The 22500-nt window shown below is 39.3% G+C and overlaps 1 protein-coding gene across 1 annotated transcript; it reads left to right on the forward strand.

Moving 5' to 3' along the window:
* The first annotated feature begins 18 nt into the window (after positions 1-18).
* LOC101848264 (organic cation transporter protein) lies at positions 19-16228 on the forward strand. The gene is made up of 12 exons (XM_005091573.3): positions 19-305; positions 1779-1990; positions 3244-3474; positions 4167-4369; positions 7293-7439; positions 8836-8964; positions 9747-9881; positions 10633-10712; positions 13219-13339; positions 14287-14359; positions 14795-14911; positions 15656-16228. Exons 1-12 carry the CDS (start codon positions 164-166, stop codon positions 15800-15802), a joined length of 1737 nt encoding a protein of 578 aa, XP_005091630.1. The 5' UTR covers positions 19-163; the 3' UTR covers positions 15803-16228.
* The last annotated feature ends 6272 nt before the right edge of the window (positions 16229-22500 follow it).

Genomic DNA, 22500 nt, shown 5'->3' on the forward strand with positions numbered 1-22500 from the left:
GACCAAGGAGGTTACAGTTTGCGCTAGACTCAACTTATCATGCTGGTGATTTGATTTGATGATTTGACCTACTGATTTGAGGTTCCTTTCATTACAATCACGGTATACTATTTTAAGTAACAACTTTGGTATTTTGTTTTGTTTTGAGAAGACAAGCCTCACCATGGCAGACACGAATATGCCAGATTTTGAACCCGTCATCGAGTACCTGGGCCTAAAGGGAAGATATCAGGGCGTCCAAGCGGTGCTGCAAGTTCTGGGGATTTATTGCCTGTCCTTTGCTGTACTGATCGGGGTGTTTACAGGTGAGAAGTAGAGGTGTTTTCTCCTTGATCCCATCCTTCCTTGAAGCATTTGCCCCAGTGGCGTTGGTAAATCCTCTCTTACTTCTGACTGTTTTGCTTTAAGACCGCCCTCTAGTTTAAGTCTGTTTTGCTTTACTATCGTTCTCTTGCGTTTGTCTGTTTTGCATCTTCTTATAGCTGAATGTTCATTATTTTGTTGCTGTGGATCTCTTTATCGAATTTTTACTGATCAGAAAGCTATTGTTAACACAGAACAGATTATTCTGAAGGCACATCACGTTGTTCCCAGGAAAGAAGCCAGTTGACAGGAAAATAATTTTTTCGAAAAGGGAAGAAATGAACCCTCTAAATGCTCAAAATGGAGTAAACCATTTTTTGTCAGAATTGGTCTCGTTGTCCATTGCAGAAGCCACTTCTTGTATTAAACGGTGTTTCTTATGTTTCTGTTAGGAAATATTCTATGTAAGTGGGACTATTATAATTATGACGTCTGTATCAACAAGAACATGATGGGAAGACTGAAAATGTTTTTAAAAACCTTTTGTTAGGAACAGACTCAATCCTGTGTTGCCTGTACTTTAAATAAGTCTTAGTGCCAAGCCTATTTATCTCGTAGCGCGTTATATCTCTCTTCAGATTCAAATGAGTGAGCCTGATGGTGAGAGTAAAGGAAGTCCAAAACAATGGATTGTTTTCTTGACTCAAGCCAAGCCCTGCAGTGAACTGTTGTGAGAGAGACCAACCTGTGTTTCGCGCGTTCACATGATCTTATGCAGTTGCGAGCATCGTAAAACTCTTACCAAAACAAAACAACAAACTTTTTCTATTTCTAACCCATCATTTCTAATTACAGCCTCGTCTTTGCATTTGTCTGTGTCCATGATTTTGGTATTCTCTACATTTAAACATAATCCTTTCTGGTCACTGCGTTCTTTGACTGATATTTATCAACGTCTCCAGCCCTTTTGGTGCTGAGGCAAGGAGTGCAGTGTCATCTGAATTTCTTTATTCTCTTAAATGCATTCCGAGCTCTGCTGGCTCGTCACTTTTATTCCTTCTTAAATGTACTAGTTCCAGCACTATTCGTTCTGTGTGTGTGTGTATATATATATATATACTGAAGAGATGAAGTGATAGTACGAATCCTTGTTTCATGCCTTTTGTAACAAGAAATCATTCTGAGGTTCCACATTTATGATGTAGGGCCAGTTGTTGTCTCCATAAATGGATTTGATCAGATCAATTAATTATTTTGGATGACAGCTAATGTCTTACTGTGTTTGTTACATTATTACAACATCAAAATTAAAAAAACAACAACAAACAAACAAACGAAAAAACCCACAAACAGAACAAACTATTACTTAAGTGTTTGTTACTACCAAATTCAAGCTCCACGAAGTCAGAGCCAATACAAAAACAAACACCAAGAAATCCCAGCCAGCGCCCGTCTGAAGGAATAGATCTCCCCAGGGTACGAGCCGGCCCACGAGTGCAATGCCGTGAATGTGACGGAAATGAGGGATCTCTTCTCTGTGCCGGACAACGCCAGTCTGGAGGCAAGCTACGGGAAGTGTGCCGTGACTTTGGTGGTCAACGACTCTGCCGCTGTGACGACACATACGATGAGCTGTGTCAACGGACACAATTATTTCGGCAACAAATATATTTCCTTTACGTCTGAGGTGAGGGTAATAGCATCAAATTTGTCTTTGTCAGAGAGAATGAGATAAATTGAATCACTTGAGTAAAATTGTATATTAATTGTATTATTTGGCATTTTACAGGCTGCTGCCGTAGAATGACAACGTTCTATCTGACATTTCTGGCCGTTTTGAGTTACTAAGACCGTGATGTCAGAGACAAACTCTTCTATTTTGTCTTTCAAAGTCTTAAGATAATTCAGAGTCGTTATCAAGATATTGTTCAAAGAATTGTCTCGTGGCGTCAGTAGCCTAGTGGTTAGGCAACCGGGCTCGTAATCGTGAGACTGCAGGTTCGGGGGTTCGAGCCTCACCTCGGTCCGACGTTGTGTCTTTGGAAAGGCACTTTAAACGAATTTCCCACTTGGCTCGGTCCTTCCAGAGATGGGCGTTAAACTCGGAGTTCTGCCTCTTAAATATATTAACAATGTTGATAGGAGCGTTAAACCTATAACATTTCACCAATTTAAAGAATTGCATTAGATAACGCTTGGCGTTTTATGAACCTCAACATTTTTAACGTCAAATTTATCAAAACTAGGTACTGAGCAGATAGAACTTTGTAAGTCTGATATAACGAAGTGACACCCAGCTTTTACTCCAGCATCTGTGGCTTTCTGCTGGAGAAAAATATGTTTTGGTAGGTCTACGATCCAATCTGTAACAAGCGAAAACCACAGTATTTCTTTTCAAAATTATTCACATTGCTTTCAGGGACGTGTGCGATCTCACCAGATTTACTTTTTCGCCACAAATCAAGAAATATTTAATAATTAGCAAAAAAACAACAACAAAACAAAAAAACAAAAACACAGACAAAAAATTTTTGTATGTCATCAACTTATTTTTTTGCTATTCAATGGCACTTCGAGAGTAAATTTATTATTGTCGGGTCAGAATCTTTGGTATTCATTTATTGTCTCTTCTTTCTCCTCACGTTTTGCTTCTTTCTGTTACCTTTCCATCACACGTTGCCTATGAGCTTCGAAGGCAGTTGCAGTTTTCTATGGTATTCAAACTCTTCGGCTCTTTCAGTTGAAATGTTTCAGCTTCCCTTGTGTTTGTGTATGTATGTGCGCACGTGAGTGTGTATGTGTGTGTGTGTATGTGTATGTGTGTGTGTGTGTGTGTGTGTGTGTGTGTGTGTGTGTGTGTGTGTATGTGTGTGTGGTGTGTGGAGGAGCGGGGGGTTCTATACTTGACTTTTACCATATTCCCGTCCTTATCCCCTTCAGATGGACCTGGTCTGTGACAGAACGGGTCTTGGGGACCTTTCACAGACACTTCTTATGTTAGGCCAAGGCATCGGTGGTTTCATTTTCACATCGCTCGCTGATCGCTTCGGTCGGAAACCCATCTATGTCTTCACGTCTTTTGGCATGACGATACTGCACATCCTTATAGGAGTGGCGCCAGAAATAGGATCTCTGACTCTGTTCCGCTTCCTCATTGGTGGATTCCAACAGGTGATTGGGAAACGCCATGTGGATATGAAGTGACAAAATTTAAGTAGTAGTAGTAGTAGTAGTAGTAGTAGTAGTAGTAGTAGTAGTAGTAGTAGCAGTAGTAGTAGTAGTAGTAGTAGTAGTAGTAGTAGTAGTAGTAGTAGTAGTAGAGGTACAAGAGGTCCGAGCGTGGAACGTCAATAGAGATACAAACACGACACAGTTATTTTTCCCCAACTACTGATCAATATTACAATTATTACAATATAACAATTACAAGTTAATCTTGACATAGATATATGTAATGAATTACAGTGGAATTAAACGTTCCCGTATGTTAGGCTCTATACCGCAACATGACTTGTTTTGCAAACAATACGTTATAGAGGATATAATGACACAGACGTGCATTCGAATGAATAGATACTTTCGCACAGCGTGCGCTTGCTTAAGTTCAGTGTAGTTTCCTGGAATTTCCCAGCATTTCTTCGGCACCAAAGAAACGAAAATGCTTCCCCTTTGAAACCAAACTGTTTGATTTAGAAAGTCGAATACATTATATATTACTTGCTTGGCGCCTGTAATTATCCACACCACCCTCCCCCCTCATATTTGCTATAACCAGCTCAAAGTCTCAGTTGCTTAAAACAGTCAACACATGTCAGATAAAAAGTTGCAGTTTTAAGGTAGCGACTTTTCCCCCTTCTGAACAGGGTGTGTGCCTTTCGTCCCTCACATTGTTCCTGGAAATGATGTCTCCACGTCACCGTATGTTGGGGTCTGTGGTGTGTGGTACCCTGTGGTCCACCTCTGTTTTGACGTTAGGTCTGTTGGCTTGGCTGCTGAGATACCACTCTTGGCGCACACTGCAGCTGATCATGACAGCCACCACCTCGTACTGTGTCCTTTTGCCTTGGTAAGAAGATTTTCTGATTCTATTATTTTTGGGGGAACATCTGCTACTCCAGATGTCTTTTGTAATTCTTTTCTTAATTTACTTTGTTTGCCGACTTCTGCTACTCCAGGTTTCTTTCGTATTTTTGTTCCGTGTGCTTTTTTGACCTTATACTTTTATACTCAGGATCGTCTTTTCCATTGCTCTCAGCGGGGACCTTAGTTTATTTATGATAATGATATATATGCCAGATCTAGCCCCTTGGCGTATAATCGGAACAATATTTTGACTGAATTCTTTTTTTTTTTGTTACCGTGAGTTTGGCTGTTTTTCGTGTTCTGATATTTCCCTGTATCTTCCAAAGCAACCCCAAATCGCATGTATCATTTCGTCCCCTTCAATGCTGCTCACTCCTCTCCACTCATTGTTTGCATGAAGTAGTTATATTCTGTCAATTTTCATTGTTCTGGTTTACTAGAGCAAACGTTTTGCTGCTGATGTAGTTCATCATGTACATGTGTTCGATTTTATCTTTGTGGGTTTTTATGCCCACTTTGTAGTTCTCTGTCTATGTTGTTCAGGTCAATCTGTATTTGTTGTTCACTCTCAGTGCTAAGTATGATGTGCAAGGCAGCGTGGTGGAATCAGGCTCTCGTCAAAATAATCAGAGTGAAGAAACTTGCATTTATCCGCAAGTTTGTGAATTTTTATCAAATTTTTTATTTTTAGCTCAACACCTTTCATACCCATTAAAAAACTCATTTCTGTGTGGATTTTTCTTTAAAAAAACATTGATTAAAGGCACATAAATTGCAAATTTTCAGTTACCACGGACTCTTAAGCTAAAGAAATAACTAATCTTTGGCGGCCATTTTCTCACTAATTTTACCTCTCAAAATAGGTGACCCCCGCCTCATTCATTCTCAAATACCTCGACTTGTATTCAAGATAAATTGATTTTTTCCCCATCCAAATAAAGATAAATGAACAAGCTTGAAGATGATACCAATAGCTCTACATGCCCCAAAATTGACGAGAGCCTGATTCCACCACGCTGCCTCACATATCATAGGCGAATATCCGTTCTTTCAGTTGTTCTCCATCGATTAACATTCCTTTAGTGGGCGACGATTTTTGAACATTTCCTCGACTGGTGCTGTGAATAGTTTAAGTGATATGGGGTATCCTTGTTATACTCCTCTTTCGATGGCAAATTTTTTCTGAAACATGTTGTGTTATCCAGATAGATTCATGATAATGCCTCTCAATGAATGTTTTTCAATACTTATATGCATGCTCCCATCTGTACATTATATTTTTTCTGAGAGCTTTAAAAATTGCAGTGTTTTATGAAGCCAAACGTTTGCTCATATTCATTAAGTCCAATACATGCTGCTGTAGATTTTATTTGTGGTATTTTATATTACATAATGCAACTACATGGTGCTTGCAAGAGCAGATTTATGTGAAATAGTATTTTCAATTAATTCATAGCTTTCATTTCCACGCAAATTAAAATATTTATTCAATAACATGCTATGCTGAATTCTGAATGAAATGCTAATGGCATATTCATTTGCTATTAACAAAGCTGCTAATTCATTTAACTTTTATAGGGCCTAGCTGTCATCATTTACCAATAACGAGGCAATATCATACTCACTGAAGCACGTATGTGAGGAACGGTTTATTTCATTGGCATTGTCTGTTTTAACTGTACTCAACGATTTTTTATTCTGAAATGGAAAAGCCACTAATTCTGCTATTATCTTGTTATTTCTGACGAACTCTCTTGAGCCGTCCATGCTAAGTGTGATTCGAATAATAACATATCATCAAAACTTTTCTAACTTTTCATTCGACATGCGAAAAATTTGAATCTTGGCGGATTGCTAGTAAAGAATTGAATATCAGTGCAGACAACTACTAACATTCCAAGACCGATTCCATTTTTACAAAGACAATTTTTTCCCTATTCGGGGACCCTGTGTTCCCCTTTCTCGTTTATTAAGCTTTTTGTTAATTCTTTAAAAACTATTTATTATAAGTGTTTTACGGAGCTCTCAACAGCATAAGGCCATATTGCGCTGGACACGTTTAGCATTTTAAGTTAGTAGGACATTTTGAATTTTGCGTGGGTGGCGACCGAAGCCTACTCTTACCGATTTTGAATCACCTACGGATCTTTAACGTGCGCAATGACCCCACGGGACCTCTGAGATTTTTTGCCCTTATTCGAAAAGGCTAGGTGTAGATCTTACCCACCACAAGATCAGGGTTGTGGTTGAAAGACAGCAATAAGAAGGAGCCAAGAAGTAGCAGCAGAGAGGCTGCAGAAAAAGTCAGGAGTCCAGAGGAGGGGGCAAAGGAGGTGAGGGGTTGGGGGTAAAAAGTGGAGGCGAAAGCAGACTACAGAACATCGTTAGAGATTAGGAAAGGATATGAAAGGAGACATTTTAGAGAAGAGAATTTTCCGTCACTATCCGGATTCGAACCCGGGACCTGTTGAATATGAGGCGCACACAGAAGAGCCTTCCATCAACAAATTTTAAAAATGTCTCATAGAGTGTTCAGAGTGTCAATAAAAACTTACATATACTGTAAAACTATGCCCCCCCCCCGCCCCGAAACATTAAACACTCTATCATTTTGTGAATGCTGTAGCTTTTTGTTCCAATTGATACAATTTAGATACATGTAATTAAGGAAGTGGGCTTCCAGCCCTGCCTGTTAGGACCAGCCCAAACTGAGAGGGATTCATACCACAGCAGAAAGGTCGAGGAGCTCGATACAAATTTCTCCCCACTCTGCTCTCCTGCGTACGACTGCGAAACGCCAAGCCACTACATCACATACGCCGGTTAAAACAAACAAACAAACAAACAAAAAACCTCTTCAATATTCAGAGAGTAATCAGACTCTTTTGCGTGATTGATCTGTCTAGGCTTCTAATGGAATCTCCAAGATGGCTGGCCTGCAACAATCGGGCAGATGAAGCTCTTGAAATCTTCAGGAAATGGTGTGAACAGAACGGGAAGGACTTTGCTCACGTGAAAAGCCTCTTTGACAAAAATGTTGTGGAAAAATTAAGGTACGTCCAAATGAAACTCTACTTCATAGCTCAGGTTTTGCTAACAATATGTGAGGCAGTGAGGTGGAATCAAGCTCTCGTCAAATTTGGGACATGTAGAGTTATTGGTATTAACTTAAAGCTTTTTCACTTGTCTTTATTTGGATGAAAAAAATATCCATTTATCTTGAATACAAGTCGTGATATTTGCAAAAGAAGGAGGTGGGGGCCACCTGTTTTCAGAGGTAAAATTTGTCAGAAAATGGCCGCCAAAGATTAGTTATTTCCTCAGCTTGAGAGTCCATGTTAACTGAAAATTTACTTTTTTGTGCCTTTAATAAACGTTTTTCAGAAAAATCCACCGAGAAATGAATTCTTTAAGGGGCACGAAAGGTTTTTGGCCAAAAAAACATATATTTGATAAAAATTCACAAACCTGCGGAAAAATGCAAGTTTCTTCACTTTGATTATTTTGACGAGACCCTGATTCCTCCACGCTGCCTTACATATTTCATTTAATTGAGAGATGGATTACTAACACTGAAAAGAGCAGGTGTTTGGCGGGTACTCCGGTGTGGTTTGCTACTTCTTTACTATCAAACATCCATCGTCCTGATCTCTCCTCCCTTTTGTGTTTGTTACTCTCTTGTAACGTCTCTAGTCTTTGGCGGCTCTTATATGACCTTATTGTGTTGCAAATACCGTAAAACTTTTACCAAAACTAAAAAAAACCCCTGCAACTGTAAATACTCTGTTTTCAGGCAGAGGGCCCAGTTGTCAAAAAAGTTCGTGAACAGAGGATTTTAAAAAGCTTCCCAACGATGCTTGAGACATCTCCGAAATACAGTCAATAAAGTTTTCCTCTGTCGAGTTGTCATGATTTGTCACATCTGTGTCTATAAGAGGTTGATGATTTTTGATTGTCAATTTTGTTTAAGATGTAGACCCCCTTCCACCAACCAGACAATAACACACATGCACACACACTTCACACACGTACATATACATACGCGCACACACACACACACACACACACACACACACACACACACACACACACACACACACTTCACACACGTACATATACATACGCACACACACACACACACACACACACACACACACACTCACACACACACACACACTCACACACACACACACACACACACTCACACACACAAAGCAAGAGCTTATTCATTAAAAACAACGATTATTAGAAGTAATTAACGACTACTAAATGTGTAGAAAACTTTCTGAATTGAATATCAGAACTTTAAGATGTTCAATAATTTAAGGAGAACACACAAGCTGTAAAAAGTCAGAGCCATTACAATACCGGTTCGAGATTCAAACAATGTTCTCGTGTTGAGGATTTTCTTAAACCGGGTTTTATGATTTTTTACACCTTTTCTCGCAGAGTCAAGAAGATGTTGGAGGAAAGAGAAGGCGAGGAGAAGCCAGAGCTACACGTGGAGAAGTACACCATCTTGGATCTATTCAAACACAAGCAGATCGCACTCACAAGCTTTGTCCTAGCTTTTGTCTGGTAGGTTTCAACAATAGAAGGTTTTTTGCTGTTGTTTTGTTCGAATAATGCGAAGTGCATGGAAACAATAACGATTAATTTTTTACTGGAGGAAAAGGCAAGAGTGAAACCACAGAGAGAAAAAAAAGAAGTTAGAACTACCAGCGGTGCCCTTCAACCATCTTTTCTTATTGTTTATTTCTTTTGACTCACGCTTCATAAAAACAGACATCTCGCCTTACTCTCCGGGGTAAAAGTAAAGTTTAGCCCCCATCAGAAATATAGTCTAACGTCTAATTACTCTGTATTTCTGAAGTAAAATGTTAATCAAAGGCCTAGTAAGAATAACATGTGTTATTGACACAGTATAATTGTTTTTCAAATTCCGAAATGTAGAAGACAGACAACCTCCGTTTGTGAATATTGATGATGATGATGATGATGATGATGATGATGATGATGATGATGATGATGATGATGATGATGATGATGATACTAGCACTAACGATTCAATTATTAATGTAGCGCTATTATAACCTTTTCAAAATTGAAGTCTGAAATCTATCGACAATTACTTTTTACTGAGGGTATATATATTTTTAAAAAAATGATATCTCAATGGAGGCTACGATTATTAGTTATGAAGGAGAATCAATCCTTGCAGCTGCTATTATTTTTAATTATATCAGTATCTATGCAGTCATTTTGAGATTTGTAATTCACACATAAGTTCAATACACATTAGTTCAACACAGATGTGTATCATTATTCACCGCTGCTTTTATTTAAATCCAAACAACCAGGGTTACGAACGGAGTGACATACTTTGGTCTCATCCTGACTTCCTCAAGTTTGGCTGGAGACCGATTCGTGAATTTTCTCCTCTCTGGTTTGGCGGAATGGCCCTCACACTCTGTTGCCTATTTCATGCTGAGAAGGTAATTCCGTTCACCGGTATCGGTTTTTAATAGAGTATATTTATGGAACGAGCTATCGCCGCCTGGAAATTGTGCTTCACACGCATCCCAAAGGAAAAACTGAATAAGGGGGGATAATCAATGGAATCATCAGAGTACCATTATTACTTCCCTTGCGAATGTTGCAGCAGCTTCTTCTTCTTCTTCTTCTTCTTCTTCTTCTTCTTCTTCTTCTTCTTCTTCTTCTTCTTCTTCTTCTTCTTCTTCTTCTTCTCATCATCATAATTAATATTTATATAAAATTAAAACCATTTTTTTTCTGCTATTAATACAACCACTTCTGTAGTAAGACGAGGCACTGGTTTGTCCAAAACAATGTTTTAAAAATTAAGAACAAAAAAGCTCTACTCACTGTTAGGCTAAGGATTAAGGATTGTATTTTTTTTTGCTATCCGCCACAAATACGGAAGGCTTTTGTCAAATGTGTTGTGACCGTAAGAGACGTTTAATTTTCTCTTGATATTCTCTTAACTTGTTACTCAAGAATGGGCCACATTATACGCAATGTATCATCTTAATATCAGGTTATCGTGATTTATATTAAAAGCGAGAACGCGCACTCATATGACCTTATGTACGTAGTTCCGAGCCCTGTAGATTTTTTACACCCCCCAAAAAAACCCCAACAACAACAACAACAAAAACAAATTAATGTAAGTACAGTCCTGTGTTCCTATGAACATGCTTGCTCGACTTACATGCTTTTTTTCAGAATGAAACGAAGACTGATTGAGACGATTTTCCTGGTATTGTCAGGCGTTTGTCTCATTACTTCGGTACTACTTTTGCTGAGTAAGTCGAATTGTTTATTTACGAGCGTACTGTGTAAGAATATGGCACAATACATTATTTATTTTATTCGTTTATTTACGGGAACCTTGATCTTTGATTGCCTTGGGATTTTTATATACATCTTTTGAGTCTTACACGGGACGCTAATCTCGTACAATATCATACCATTTCTTATTCAAAGGCTTTTTCTAACGTCTACATGCTGTTTAACTGTAAACTAGTCACCACCATAGAACTACACAATTTATCAGTTGAAAAAAAGAAGGATCTGAAGTAAAGTAAGAAAACGGTCTCTGAAGCTAAAGACTACAGAGATATCAACAAAAGGATTAGGAAGGGCATAAATCAAGCCTGAGAAAATTGGATTGAGAAACAATGCAAGAAAATTGGGGAAAATTTGGAGAAGAGCAGCAAACAAGCATTCCAAACAGTAAAGGAACTAACAAAACCAAGGGAAGCACGAGTTAGCACCATCCAAGGCAAAGCTGGGAACTGCCTCACAGAGGAAGTGGACGTCCTAAAAAGATGGACTGAGGACTGTTCAGACCTTTATAACCTTCAATCCAACAGTGACCCCAAAATAAGATCCTGCCATGAATATAAAAACATTGATGATTTACCAATTCTTAGACAAATCATGACTGATTCCCTTGAAGATCCAACGAGCACAGTCAGTATCGGTAGACGAACGATTTTTAATTTCAGGTTTGCCGACGACATTGACGGACTGGCAGGAAATGAAGAAGAACTCACCAGACTGGTATAACGACTGGATGAAACATCAACCAGATATGACACGAACTTTAGGGCTGAGAAAACAAAGATGATGAGAAATAGTGACGAACCCATCAAAACCAAAATTACGGTCAGTGATCAACTGTGCCTACATTTAAAAAATGATGGCAACAAGGCTAGAGTGCGACCGAGAGAGACCTAGATAGATGGAGTCAGGGTAACATTATTAGACACCCACGACATCCCCCCTGACCCAAGCTCTCCGGCTGGCGACAGAGAGACGTCTCTTACTTCCCGCTACACCAAAAAAGAGTATAAGCGGCGGATAAAAGTAAAGTAAAGTAAAGTAAAGATCAACTGTTTGAAACAGTAGACCAGTTCAAGTACCTTGGTGTTATCATCAGCCAAGAAGGATGCAAACCAGAAGTCCAAGCAAGAATTGCACAAACAACAGGGGCGCTCACAGAACTAAGATCAGTATGAAAAGATAGAAACATCTCTGTCAATTCCAAACTCAGAATACTCAATGCCTCGTTATCTCCACCCTTCTCTATGCTTGTGAATCATGGACCTTGACAGAAGAGCTTCAGAGGATGATCCAAACAGCCGAAATGAGATGCCAAACGACTCTTTGGCATCTCATACACTGACCACGTCACAAATGAAGAAGTGAACAGTAGAGTGAAACAACACGTGAGCAACTAGACTGGCTGTCTACTGTGAAGCGAAAAAACTGGAATGGTATAACCATGTAACAAGTTCATGTGGGCAGTCAAAGACTATTCTTAAGGGAACTGTGCAAGGGAGGAGTAGGAGAGGAAAGCAAAGGGAGAGGTGGACCAACAACGTTGAGGAGTGGACAGGGAAATCCTTTGCCCTAACTCAGGAGCTAGCAAAAATCCTGGAAAAGTGGAGGCATCTGACGAAGCTCTCTGTCAAATAGGGCCCCCATGATCCTCGTAGATTATGGGATCGGTAGCAGTAACAGTGTATGTTCAGTACCTCACAACTTGTCTAGCCTTTTCTACAACTCCGAATAATCTCACGTTTTACTTCTGACCTCAAAGCGGCCAAAAATGACAGATAAAGCTTTATAATACTAAGGTAGCATAGTGTCAATGCGGTATACCTTTTTTAAAAATCCATCATATCCCACCCACCCGACCTCCAAAAAAGACCCCCCCCCAAACCCCCCCCCACCTCAAAAACAAACAGCAACAACCAACCCCCCCAAAAAACCCCCCAAACCAACAACAAAACAACAACAACAACAACAACAACAACAACAACAAAACCCAAACAAAAAACCAAACAAAACAGAACCAAAAAAAAAAGTTGGTGAGGTAACCTGCGTCGAGTGCACCGCTCTGAAACTGTTGGAAAGTCAACGCTTGTAGTTCTATGGCTTATGTTCCTACCCCTGTATGCGTTGATGCCCCGAAGAGACTGAATATAAAATTATAATTAATGCAGCTGAGACACTTACTTCAACTACTTGAATCTAGAACTGGGGTCTTAGGAAGACGGGATGCTCCTTGCTTTCTCGCCCCTCTTCTTGACTGTCCATTTCAGAGTTGGCAGGCTGATTGTATCCATCATCATGGTGAAGCTAAGATAGGTGTTGATAGGTATTGCTCTTCTGACGGACAGTCCATTAATTTGTTTGGCTTCAAGCAGAATCGGACCAGTCCGCCTTTACAGTAATCTAAAATGTGTTAATGGATGCGTAGGTTTAACCCATTTACAGACAGTCTTGTGTCCACCCCTTCAGGTCCAGAACAGGAGGCCAGCACAGCATCCATAGTGTTTTCTCTGTTAGGCAAGTTCTCCATCACTGGCGCCTTTAACGCTCTTTACCTGCTCACTCCAGAGCTTTTCCCCACCAATCTCAGGTACTACTGTAGGAATCACTTCTTTGTTTATTTGTTTATTAATTTGTTTTGTTTTCTTCTTTGTTTTCTGGTTTTCTTTTTTTTTCATCTTTTTAAATTTCTTTCTTTCTTTCTTTCTTTCTTCCTTTCTTTCTTTCTTTCTTTTGACCCTTTTTCGACTCTATTGAGCCATCTTTTATAACAATATATAGGGCAGGCATCTTTGAATCTTCTAATGAAAGGCACCAAGGACTCCGACTGATACATCAAAAACAGCTACAGTAACAACAACAATAACAGTAAACAATAACAACAACAACAACAACAACAACAACAACAACAACAAAATCAAAACAATAAAGATCAAAAATATAAAAACAAACAAAGACATACACCCTGTGCAGAGCATATGATAGAGCCGACAACCTTTCGCAGTACAAAAAGAACAAACAAAATATCTTTAAATGATACAACAGCAAATGGAGTTCCTTTCAATTGATGTTCAAAGATATGCTCTGTCCCAATTTTTTTAAACCAAGTTTTGAGAAGTCATTCTTCAATGGGTTATTATTATTAAACAAGAATGGGAATTTTACGTTAATATAATATGTCCTCTGTAGTAGAAAATACCCCATGGCATGATTGTTTCTTCATTGAAACATATGGCTTCCAGGACACGTGTCAAAACCAGCTTCGTTTCAGTTGAAGTAAGAGTTTTACGGCATTTGTAACACAAATAGGTCATATAACAGATCAAGAGTAGAAGTTTTTACTAATAAGTAGCATACAATTAAAATTGAAAAGAAGGAGGAGAGAAAGGGATGATAGATGCTCGTTTGGATTGAAGGAGCAAACGACACCAGGGCACCCGCCTACCATGCACATAATACCTTCGTTTTTTCATCAAAACAATTAGAAATTTGTTCAATAACCACTCCCTTCATTAATGAACAGCATGTTATCCACAGGTCAATAGGACTTGGGTGGTCTTCAGCTTTGTCCAGATTCGGTGGAATGGTGGCTCCTTACTCCAGATTTCTTGTAAGTCGAGTAGGAATGTGTAATAAAAGGGTTTTACTCCAGGTCAACTTAAAAAATAAATAAATCGTGCGCTATATTTATTCTATTTCTCAAACTTCAAAGCTATCTCTGTCGAATCAGCTTTACGTAAACCCGTCTTCTTTTCTTTCTCCCCCCCCCCCCCCCCCCCTCTCTTTCTTTCTTTCCTTTCTTTCTTTCCTTTCTTGCTCTCCCCCCCCCGGTCATTGTCCATCTGTTTCTGTCCTTCCAGCTCATGGCTCTTTGTTAGTGTTCGCCACTGGCATTTTCAAAACATTTTACGTTATCCCCTAAAAGAACATACACAAAATTATAGTATTCTGAACACATGTAATTCTCACTATTTCCAATAAATCTACTTACAGAGCATTTCTTGTAGACTAAGTGGTAAACGAATCTATGGCTGGTTTCCTGCAGGCTGAGAAAGCTGTGTACGGACCGGGGACAATCTTTGGCTGTATGTGCCTCATCTCTGCCCTACTGATCCGTCTGTTACCTGAAACCAGAGGACGTCCGCTGCCCAACTCCATACAGGTAAAAATATATGTTGTTGTCATCGTCATAGTGCTAACCTTTTAACCTATGTCATTTTCTACTTTTGAGACAGTATTTCTTTATAATCTTTTCATTACGCACACTCAAACATGTACACGCACAAGTACATAAAGAAAGAAAGAAAGAAAGAAAGAAAGAAAGAAATAAATAAGAAGAAGAAGAAGAAGAAGAAGAAAAAGAAGAAGAAGAAGAAGAAGAAGAAGAAGAAGAAGAAGAAGAAGAAGAAGAATCAAAACTTATTTCTTTCACTTCACTTTGTGTACAAAAAGTCGGAATATTTTCTTCCATTATTTCTCACCGTACTGACACTTATTCAGCAATTCATGTACTCTTGCTGTTATGTCCTTCTATTCTTCCTTCCACCAGTCTATTATTCTTATAATAATAACAATAATAACAATTATTATTAATATTATAATTATCATTACCATTATCATTATTACTATTATTATTATTATTATGATAATAACAACAATAATATGATATTATTATTATCCTCATCATCATCATCATTATTTAAAAAAATATTATTATTATTATTATTATTATTATTATTATTATTATTATTATTATTATTATTATCATTACTATTATTATTATTGAAATTATTATTATTATTATTATTATTATTATTATTATTATTATTATATTATTAATATTATTATTATTATTATTATTATTATTATTTTATTATTATTTTTTTTAAATTATTATTTTCAACAGGAGATGAAGGCTTGGCGTAGTGAGAAACCAGGAATCCGGAAGAAGGAAACTTGTATCGACCACGCTTTTATCGTGCCTCCTGAGAGCAAGCGTGATGTAGAAGACACAGAAACTCACAATTACCGATATTCCTTGGTTGAAACTTAATGCGAATCTAAACCTTAATTTGAACCCCCTCCTGATTTTCAAATTAATCTATCGCTCCACTTTCTTCTTTTCTTATGTTTTACTGCTGCTTAAGCTATTGTTATATTTTATAGATATTTCTTAGTTTGGAAGTTGGCTGAAGCAGAAGATATTCCGGAAATGGATCAGGTCAGATTCAAGCATTAAGGTGTACTTCTCAATGATTTTTCAATTCATCTCCCCCCCCCCCTTTGCACGCTTCATTCTCAACATCTCATCCTCGTATCAAATATTAAAGCTTTTGGGCTTTTGGTAATTTCTTCTCTCCAAAGGGATCTGAAATTCGTTCAGCATCTCTGTTGAATGAGCTGGCGTGCAGCATTAAGAGTATTTTTTACTGACTTGTTCATTAAAATGATCAGCGTCGCCTGTTTCTATTATGCTTGAGAGCAATTTGTCAGAGATCTGTTTTTTTTCTGCCCAGTTGGCTTTCTTAAAGTTCCATCGAGTCCTCCGAGGATGGTTCAGTGCTGGTGGAGAGGTGATCTGTGTAGTGATAGGTCTGTGATCGCTTCTTACGTCATCAATTACTTCGATGTGACAGGAGTGTTCAATGCTGGTTGAGCGGAGGATGAGATCAGGCCGGCTTAGAGTTAAGTGGGATTTGTTTGTTTGTGTGTTTTACGGCGCTTGCAAATAAGGTCATAAAAGCGAGGGGACAGATTAAGCATTTTCAGTTTAATACGAATTAATTTGTAAATTTTGCCTCGGGTGGCGGCTGAAGTCTACTCTTATCGATTTTAGGACCACTAAGGGATCTTTCAGGCACACAACCTGCACACGGGACCTCTGAGATTTTTTTCGCTCTCATCCAAGAAGGCTATGCGTTAGATCTTACCTTCCAATGACCAAGGTGTAGCTGAAAGACAGCATTAAGAAGGAGCCAATTAGTAGTAGTAAAAAGCTGCAGAAAGAATCAGGAGCCCAGAGGAGGGGGTAATGGATAAAAGGGGGAGGGTGTGCAGATGGGGCAGATGAAAGCAGACGATAGATAACAATTAGAGAGCAGGAAAGGAGGTGAAAGTGAAAGGTTAGCTTTTTAAGAGAAGAGAATCTTCCGTCGCCGTCAAGTTTCGAACCCGAGACCAATTAAATGAAAGGCGATCACCGTACCTCAAGACCACGAGAACCCCATTAGGCTCTGTTAATGAAGTACGGTAGGAATGGAGTCGGCATCGTGCAGCACAGACATGTCTTCGGACTGTCCGGTTGTAGTTGACGTAGCCCCATTCAGTAGCGTAACCATTGAAGTCATTCACTCAAATGGGTTATTTTTTTCGTAGTGAGCCGCTCGCAGTTCAAACAAGTCACTTGTTCACAAAAGATTACAGAGAAACCGTAGCTGATATCCTGAAAGACGCCCTATTCAACGAAGAACATGACGAAATTGTGCAATGTCCGCTACCCTAGAATTACAAAGTTCCACCTGCTCAGTACCAGGTATTGAGAAATGTGGCTTTAAAGATATTGAGTTCCTCATCATGTCAAACTTTTTCGATTGCAACCTTTTTAATATCTTGATAACTATTCCGAATAATCTTACAATTTTGATAGAGCAGATAGTACGTCTGGTTTCTGTCCTCGTGGTTTTAGTAACTCAAAACGGCCAAAAATGTCAGATAAAACATTATAATTCTGAGGTAACGGTTTTTTCCTCGTTGTAACAAGACCAGGAATCCTTACTGCTTCAATTGCTACAACCTGCACACAACGATCAGCAAGGAGTGGTCGACTTGGTTTCAAAAAGCACCGTTCAAAAGTAAAAGGCGAGAACTGGCTGCTAATTCCAAGAGGCTCGTAAGACTGTCTGCCGCCAGTTCTCACTCCAGTCCCTTGCCAGTCATATGCGAAGGCAGTCTGGCCTGTCATGAGGCCAGTACTCCTGCCGACCCAGCACACCCCACGGTAAGCAAGCCAAAATCTGCGTAGAAAAGTAAAAAAGGTTCCTCTGACCCCTGCAGCATCTACTCTCGAGGCACCAATCTTTAACTGCTTTGTGGTTCAGAGGAAGGACTGGGTGGATTCTTCCTCCATCACCCCTTCTTTCCTTCCGCCCCTCCTCCATCCTTCCTTCCTCCTCCTCACGCCCCACCCCATTAATGGAATGTGAACCCCTCTCGACTCAGCCCCATCTCCTTAAAAGTCTCCAGCAGACACCCTCTTCCTATGGAGGATGGCATCTCCCATCTCCCTCCGTGGTCTCTCCCAAAGAATGACGTAACCCGTCACTCTTCTTCCTATTCCCGCAGCAGGCTGCCGCCTCCCAAACCTTCTACGTTCCCCTCAATGAGAGGTCAGAGCTCACCGACGCCCGGGTTTTTGTGCTCCAAAACTAAAAAAGTGTTGTGGCAGTCCTGCAATGGAATGCCGGAGAACTCAAGAAGACTCCGATCTTCCATTGCGGAATTGCAACACTTTGCAGGGCCACACTGTGCCCACTTGAGCCCCGTGCTACATGTAAAAGGTATCAAATAAAGGCGGGGGGGGGGGGGGGGGGGTTAGGGATTTATGGGGGTGGGGGGTGGGGGGTGAACAAGTTGCCCAAAATTAATTTTAAAAAAGGGGTGGGGGTTGAATAAAAGAGGGGGGGGGGGATGGCACATTCACCTCATACCCTGGTACTAGTAGGAACAAATCTGATTTATTTAATCTTTAGTGAATAAAAGAAGAACAGATCATGGGATTTTAGTGATTTTAATAAGTTACTGGGATAACTTTTAACATTAACGAACAAACCAGTTTCATTAAAAATATAAACCAATGTAAAACATTTTTTTAATGTACAGAAAATAGAGGTAGCCAGCCCGGTACCGCCACTACTACCGAGGTTTATTTACCATTTACGAAAAAAGGACGTTTCAATTAGATGCCTTGATTCTAGATATAATATTTCACATGAGCGTTGGTCATGGCAAGCTAGAAAATATTAAATGGGGGTATGGAATAAGCAGCAGGGGGGGTGGGTAGGGGGGGGGCTTATTCCATACCTTAGAGTATCCAAGAGTCAAAGTTCGCGCGGGGGCTCTCGTGGCCTAGAGGTAAGGTGTTGGCCTCTCATTCAAAGGTCCCGGGTTCGAATCTGGGTAGCGACCGAAAATGTTGTTCTTTAAAATTGTCTCCTTTCACCTCCTTTCTTGCTCTCTAGCAATGTTCTGTTGTCTGCTTTCATTTCCACTTTCTGCCCCCACCCCCTCACTTCCTTTGCCCCCTCCTCTGGGCTCCTGACTCTTTCTGCAGCCTTTCTACTGCTACTCCTTGGCTCCTCCTTACTGCTGTCTTTCTGCCACACCCCTGATCTTCTGGTAGGAAAGATCTACACCTAGCCTTCTCGGACATGGGCCGAAAATCTCGGAGGGCCCGTGTGCATATTGCGCATGTTAAAGATCCCTTTGTGGTCTAAAATCGATAAGAGTAGGCTTCGGCCGTCACCCGGGCAAAATTCAAAATTTCCTACCAACTGAAAATATTAGGTGTGTCCCGCGCGCTCATATGACCTTATGCAGTTGCGAGCGCCGTAAAAACACTTTCCAAAAGAAAAAAGTTCACCCCGGCTTCAACCACTGACTGAAGAGGTATTACTGAGCATCATCACATTCACACAGAGAACCAGATCACTCCCGGTGGAACCACCATCTACATCGACAACAACACTCTCCACACAGAACCAATCTTGATCTGCTCCGTTTATGTCCGTTCCGCCAAATAAGCCTCTAAAATATCCCAGCTGGCTGAATTAAAACACCAGCTCCCTAAACCTTTTTATTTCATCAAGGGATTTTAATGAGCAGAGTCTCCTTTGGGGAGATAAACCAGCCGATATCAAAGGAAAAATAACCGATAACCCTTTATTCCAAAACAACATCTACCTTTTCAATAATAAATCCCTCACCTCCCGAAAGAGATTCATATTCAACCCCTCATCCACTGACCTCACCTTTAGTACATCTAACGTGGTCCCAGATTTTTAGTGGTATATGCTGGATGACTGTGCACACCATTGTGCAATTCTTCTAAAAAAAACCAATAGCCTCCAAATCGAACCCATGCTAGAATTCACTGAGAAGGGCTCACCATTGAATGCTCCCAATAAAATATATTGTATGAGCAATAGTGGGATTTAACGATTGTTTATATTAGAATGACCTCAGCTAAAATTATAAGCCATCGCAAAATCAATCCCAAACCAAACAATAATAACATAAACATAAGAAAAGTAAGCAAAAAACCCAACAAAAAACAACAACAACAAACAAACAAACAAACAACCCCCCCCCCCCCCCCCAGCAAAAAGTTGAAAGATGTAGAAACTGCATCTATATGACATGTTGTCGCAGCCAAAACAAACCAAAGGCAAAGAGTCGTTTGCATAGTACACTTGTGCATTACATTACACTGGTCAACAAAAAAGAAGCTTTTTATTACCGAAAGTTGTCTAGTTTCAAAGTTTTAATGAAATTGATGAGTTAGTTGATTCCAGATAAGTAGTTAATTTTGAGTATTTTCTTGATATTGTGAGGAGATGTAAGAATAAAAGGATCTATTAAACAAGAGAAGTAATTTTAATTATTTCCAGAAAAGTGATAAGCAAAGTGTGTTATAACTGTATAAGGTCTAATATCATATTTTTCTGTGACGACATACTGTTTTAATGCTTAGACTCTTTTTATTACGTTTTTTATTTCTCCTGTAAAAGGGTAATAAAAAAAAGAATAATTATTTTATGTTGTATTTTTAAACACGACAGCAGACTCGTAATGCGTCTTAGAACCCCAAATAAAGCTTTGTGTTTCCAAATGGTCTGAGATTTCAGTGCTTGTCATGGTCTCCTGGAGCTCTTCTTTCTTCACAGGTCAGAATCTTCCAGGTCAAGTGACCCAACCAGGAGAACACCTGACGGGAGCTCTCATGTACGAGGGTTTACGGTGTTCGCCTCTCATTCAATAAGTCCTGGGATCGAAACCTGGCAGCGACGGAAAATCATCTTCTCTCACTATCTTTCCTTTCACCTTCTTTCCAGCTCTTTAACCATATTCTGTTGTCTGCTTTCGTTTGCACTTTCTGCCTCCACCTACCTTTGCCTTTCCTATGGGCTACTGATTCTTTCGGCATCCTCTGTACTGCTACTCCTTAGCTCCTTCTTACTGCTGTCTTTCAGCCACACCCCTGATCTTAGGGTAGGAAAGATGCAATACCTGACGTCCTTGGAAAAGGGCTGACAAATCCGTAGGTTCCATGCGCAAGTTGCGCCTTTTGTAGTCCAGAATCAATAAGAAGAGTAGGCTTCGACCGCCAACCGGGCAAAATTCAAAATTGATTCCTACCAGACTCAAAAAGTTTAAAGTGTCCTCCGCGCTCATATGACCATATACATTTGCAAGCGCGGTAAAACACTTACCAAAACAACAACAGAGGAATCATAACAAGCACGGAGAGAAGTGAAGACAGCCGTTCGTCACTGTGCAGCATCCACCAAGATATCCTTTGTGAGGATTATGGGGTAGATTTCGCGAAGGAAAGGTCAAATAGGCGATGGGTGTTGTTGGTTTTGTTTGCTTGTTTTTTCTAGTTTATATTATGTTTGATCTTCATTTCTTTTCACTCAACAGAAGATTCACTTGAAGCACGTTTTCTTTTCTTTTTTCTTTTTTCTTTTGGGGGTGGGGGTGGGGGTGTTTGCTTGCTTGCTTGTTTTTCTTTTCCTTTCACTAAAGAGAAAGTTTACCTGAAGCACGTTGGGGTTTAAGCGGAAAAGGAAATGACGATCTCTTTTAAGTTGGAGTATACGTTTGTGTCAAGTGAAGCACACGAACACAATGACGAGTCAATTCGTGCAGGGGAAGAGTAAAACAGACAGACAGAAGCAACAAGCGAAAAGAAGAAAATGAAGAGGTACCAGTGGCGCCTTCCAATCTATGCAACCCTCTGTTCGAAGAAGAAGAAGAAGAAGAAGAAGAAGAAGAAGAAGAAGAAGAAGAAGAAGAAGAAGAAGAAGAAGAAGAAGAAGAAGAAGAAGAAGAAGAAGAAGAAGAAGAAGAAGAAGAAGAAGAAGAAGAAGAAGAAGAAGAAGAAGAAGAAGAAGAAGAAGAAGAAGAAGAAGAAGAAGAAGAAGAAGAAGAAGAAGAAGAAAAAGAAGAAGAAGAAGAAGCAGAAGAAGAAGAAGAAGAAGAAGAAGAAGAAGAAGAAGAAGAAGAAGAAGAAGAATAGTAATAATACTATTATTATCATTATTATTATCATTATTATTATTATTATTATTATTATTATTATTGTTGTTGTTATTGTTATTATTATTATTATTATTATTATTATTATTATTATTATTATTATTATTATTATTGTTATTATTATTAATGATAATGAGCCAAGAGAACAATGATTGCAAGGAACACAATGATAATAATATAAATAACAACAATAATAACAATATTTATAAAAATGATGTAATGATAATAATAATGATGATAAAGTAAAAATCTTAATAATGATAATAGTTTGTCTGTCAATATCCGACTGTGACCAACGCATCTGCAATGAAGAATATTTCTTTTATTGAAAAAGAAGAAATGAAAGGATGGCTTGTGACTTCAGCTGAGGCCATTCTGATACAAACACGAATAAGTGGAAACATTTATTTGATTTTAATTGTATGACTTTCGGGC

This window comes from Aplysia californica, unplaced genomic scaffold (genome assembly GCF_000002075.1).
Source record: "Aplysia californica isolate F4 #8 unplaced genomic scaffold, AplCal3.0 scaffold00032, whole genome shotgun sequence".
Lineage (NCBI taxonomy): Eukaryota > Metazoa > Mollusca > Gastropoda > Aplysiida > Aplysiidae > Aplysia > Aplysia californica.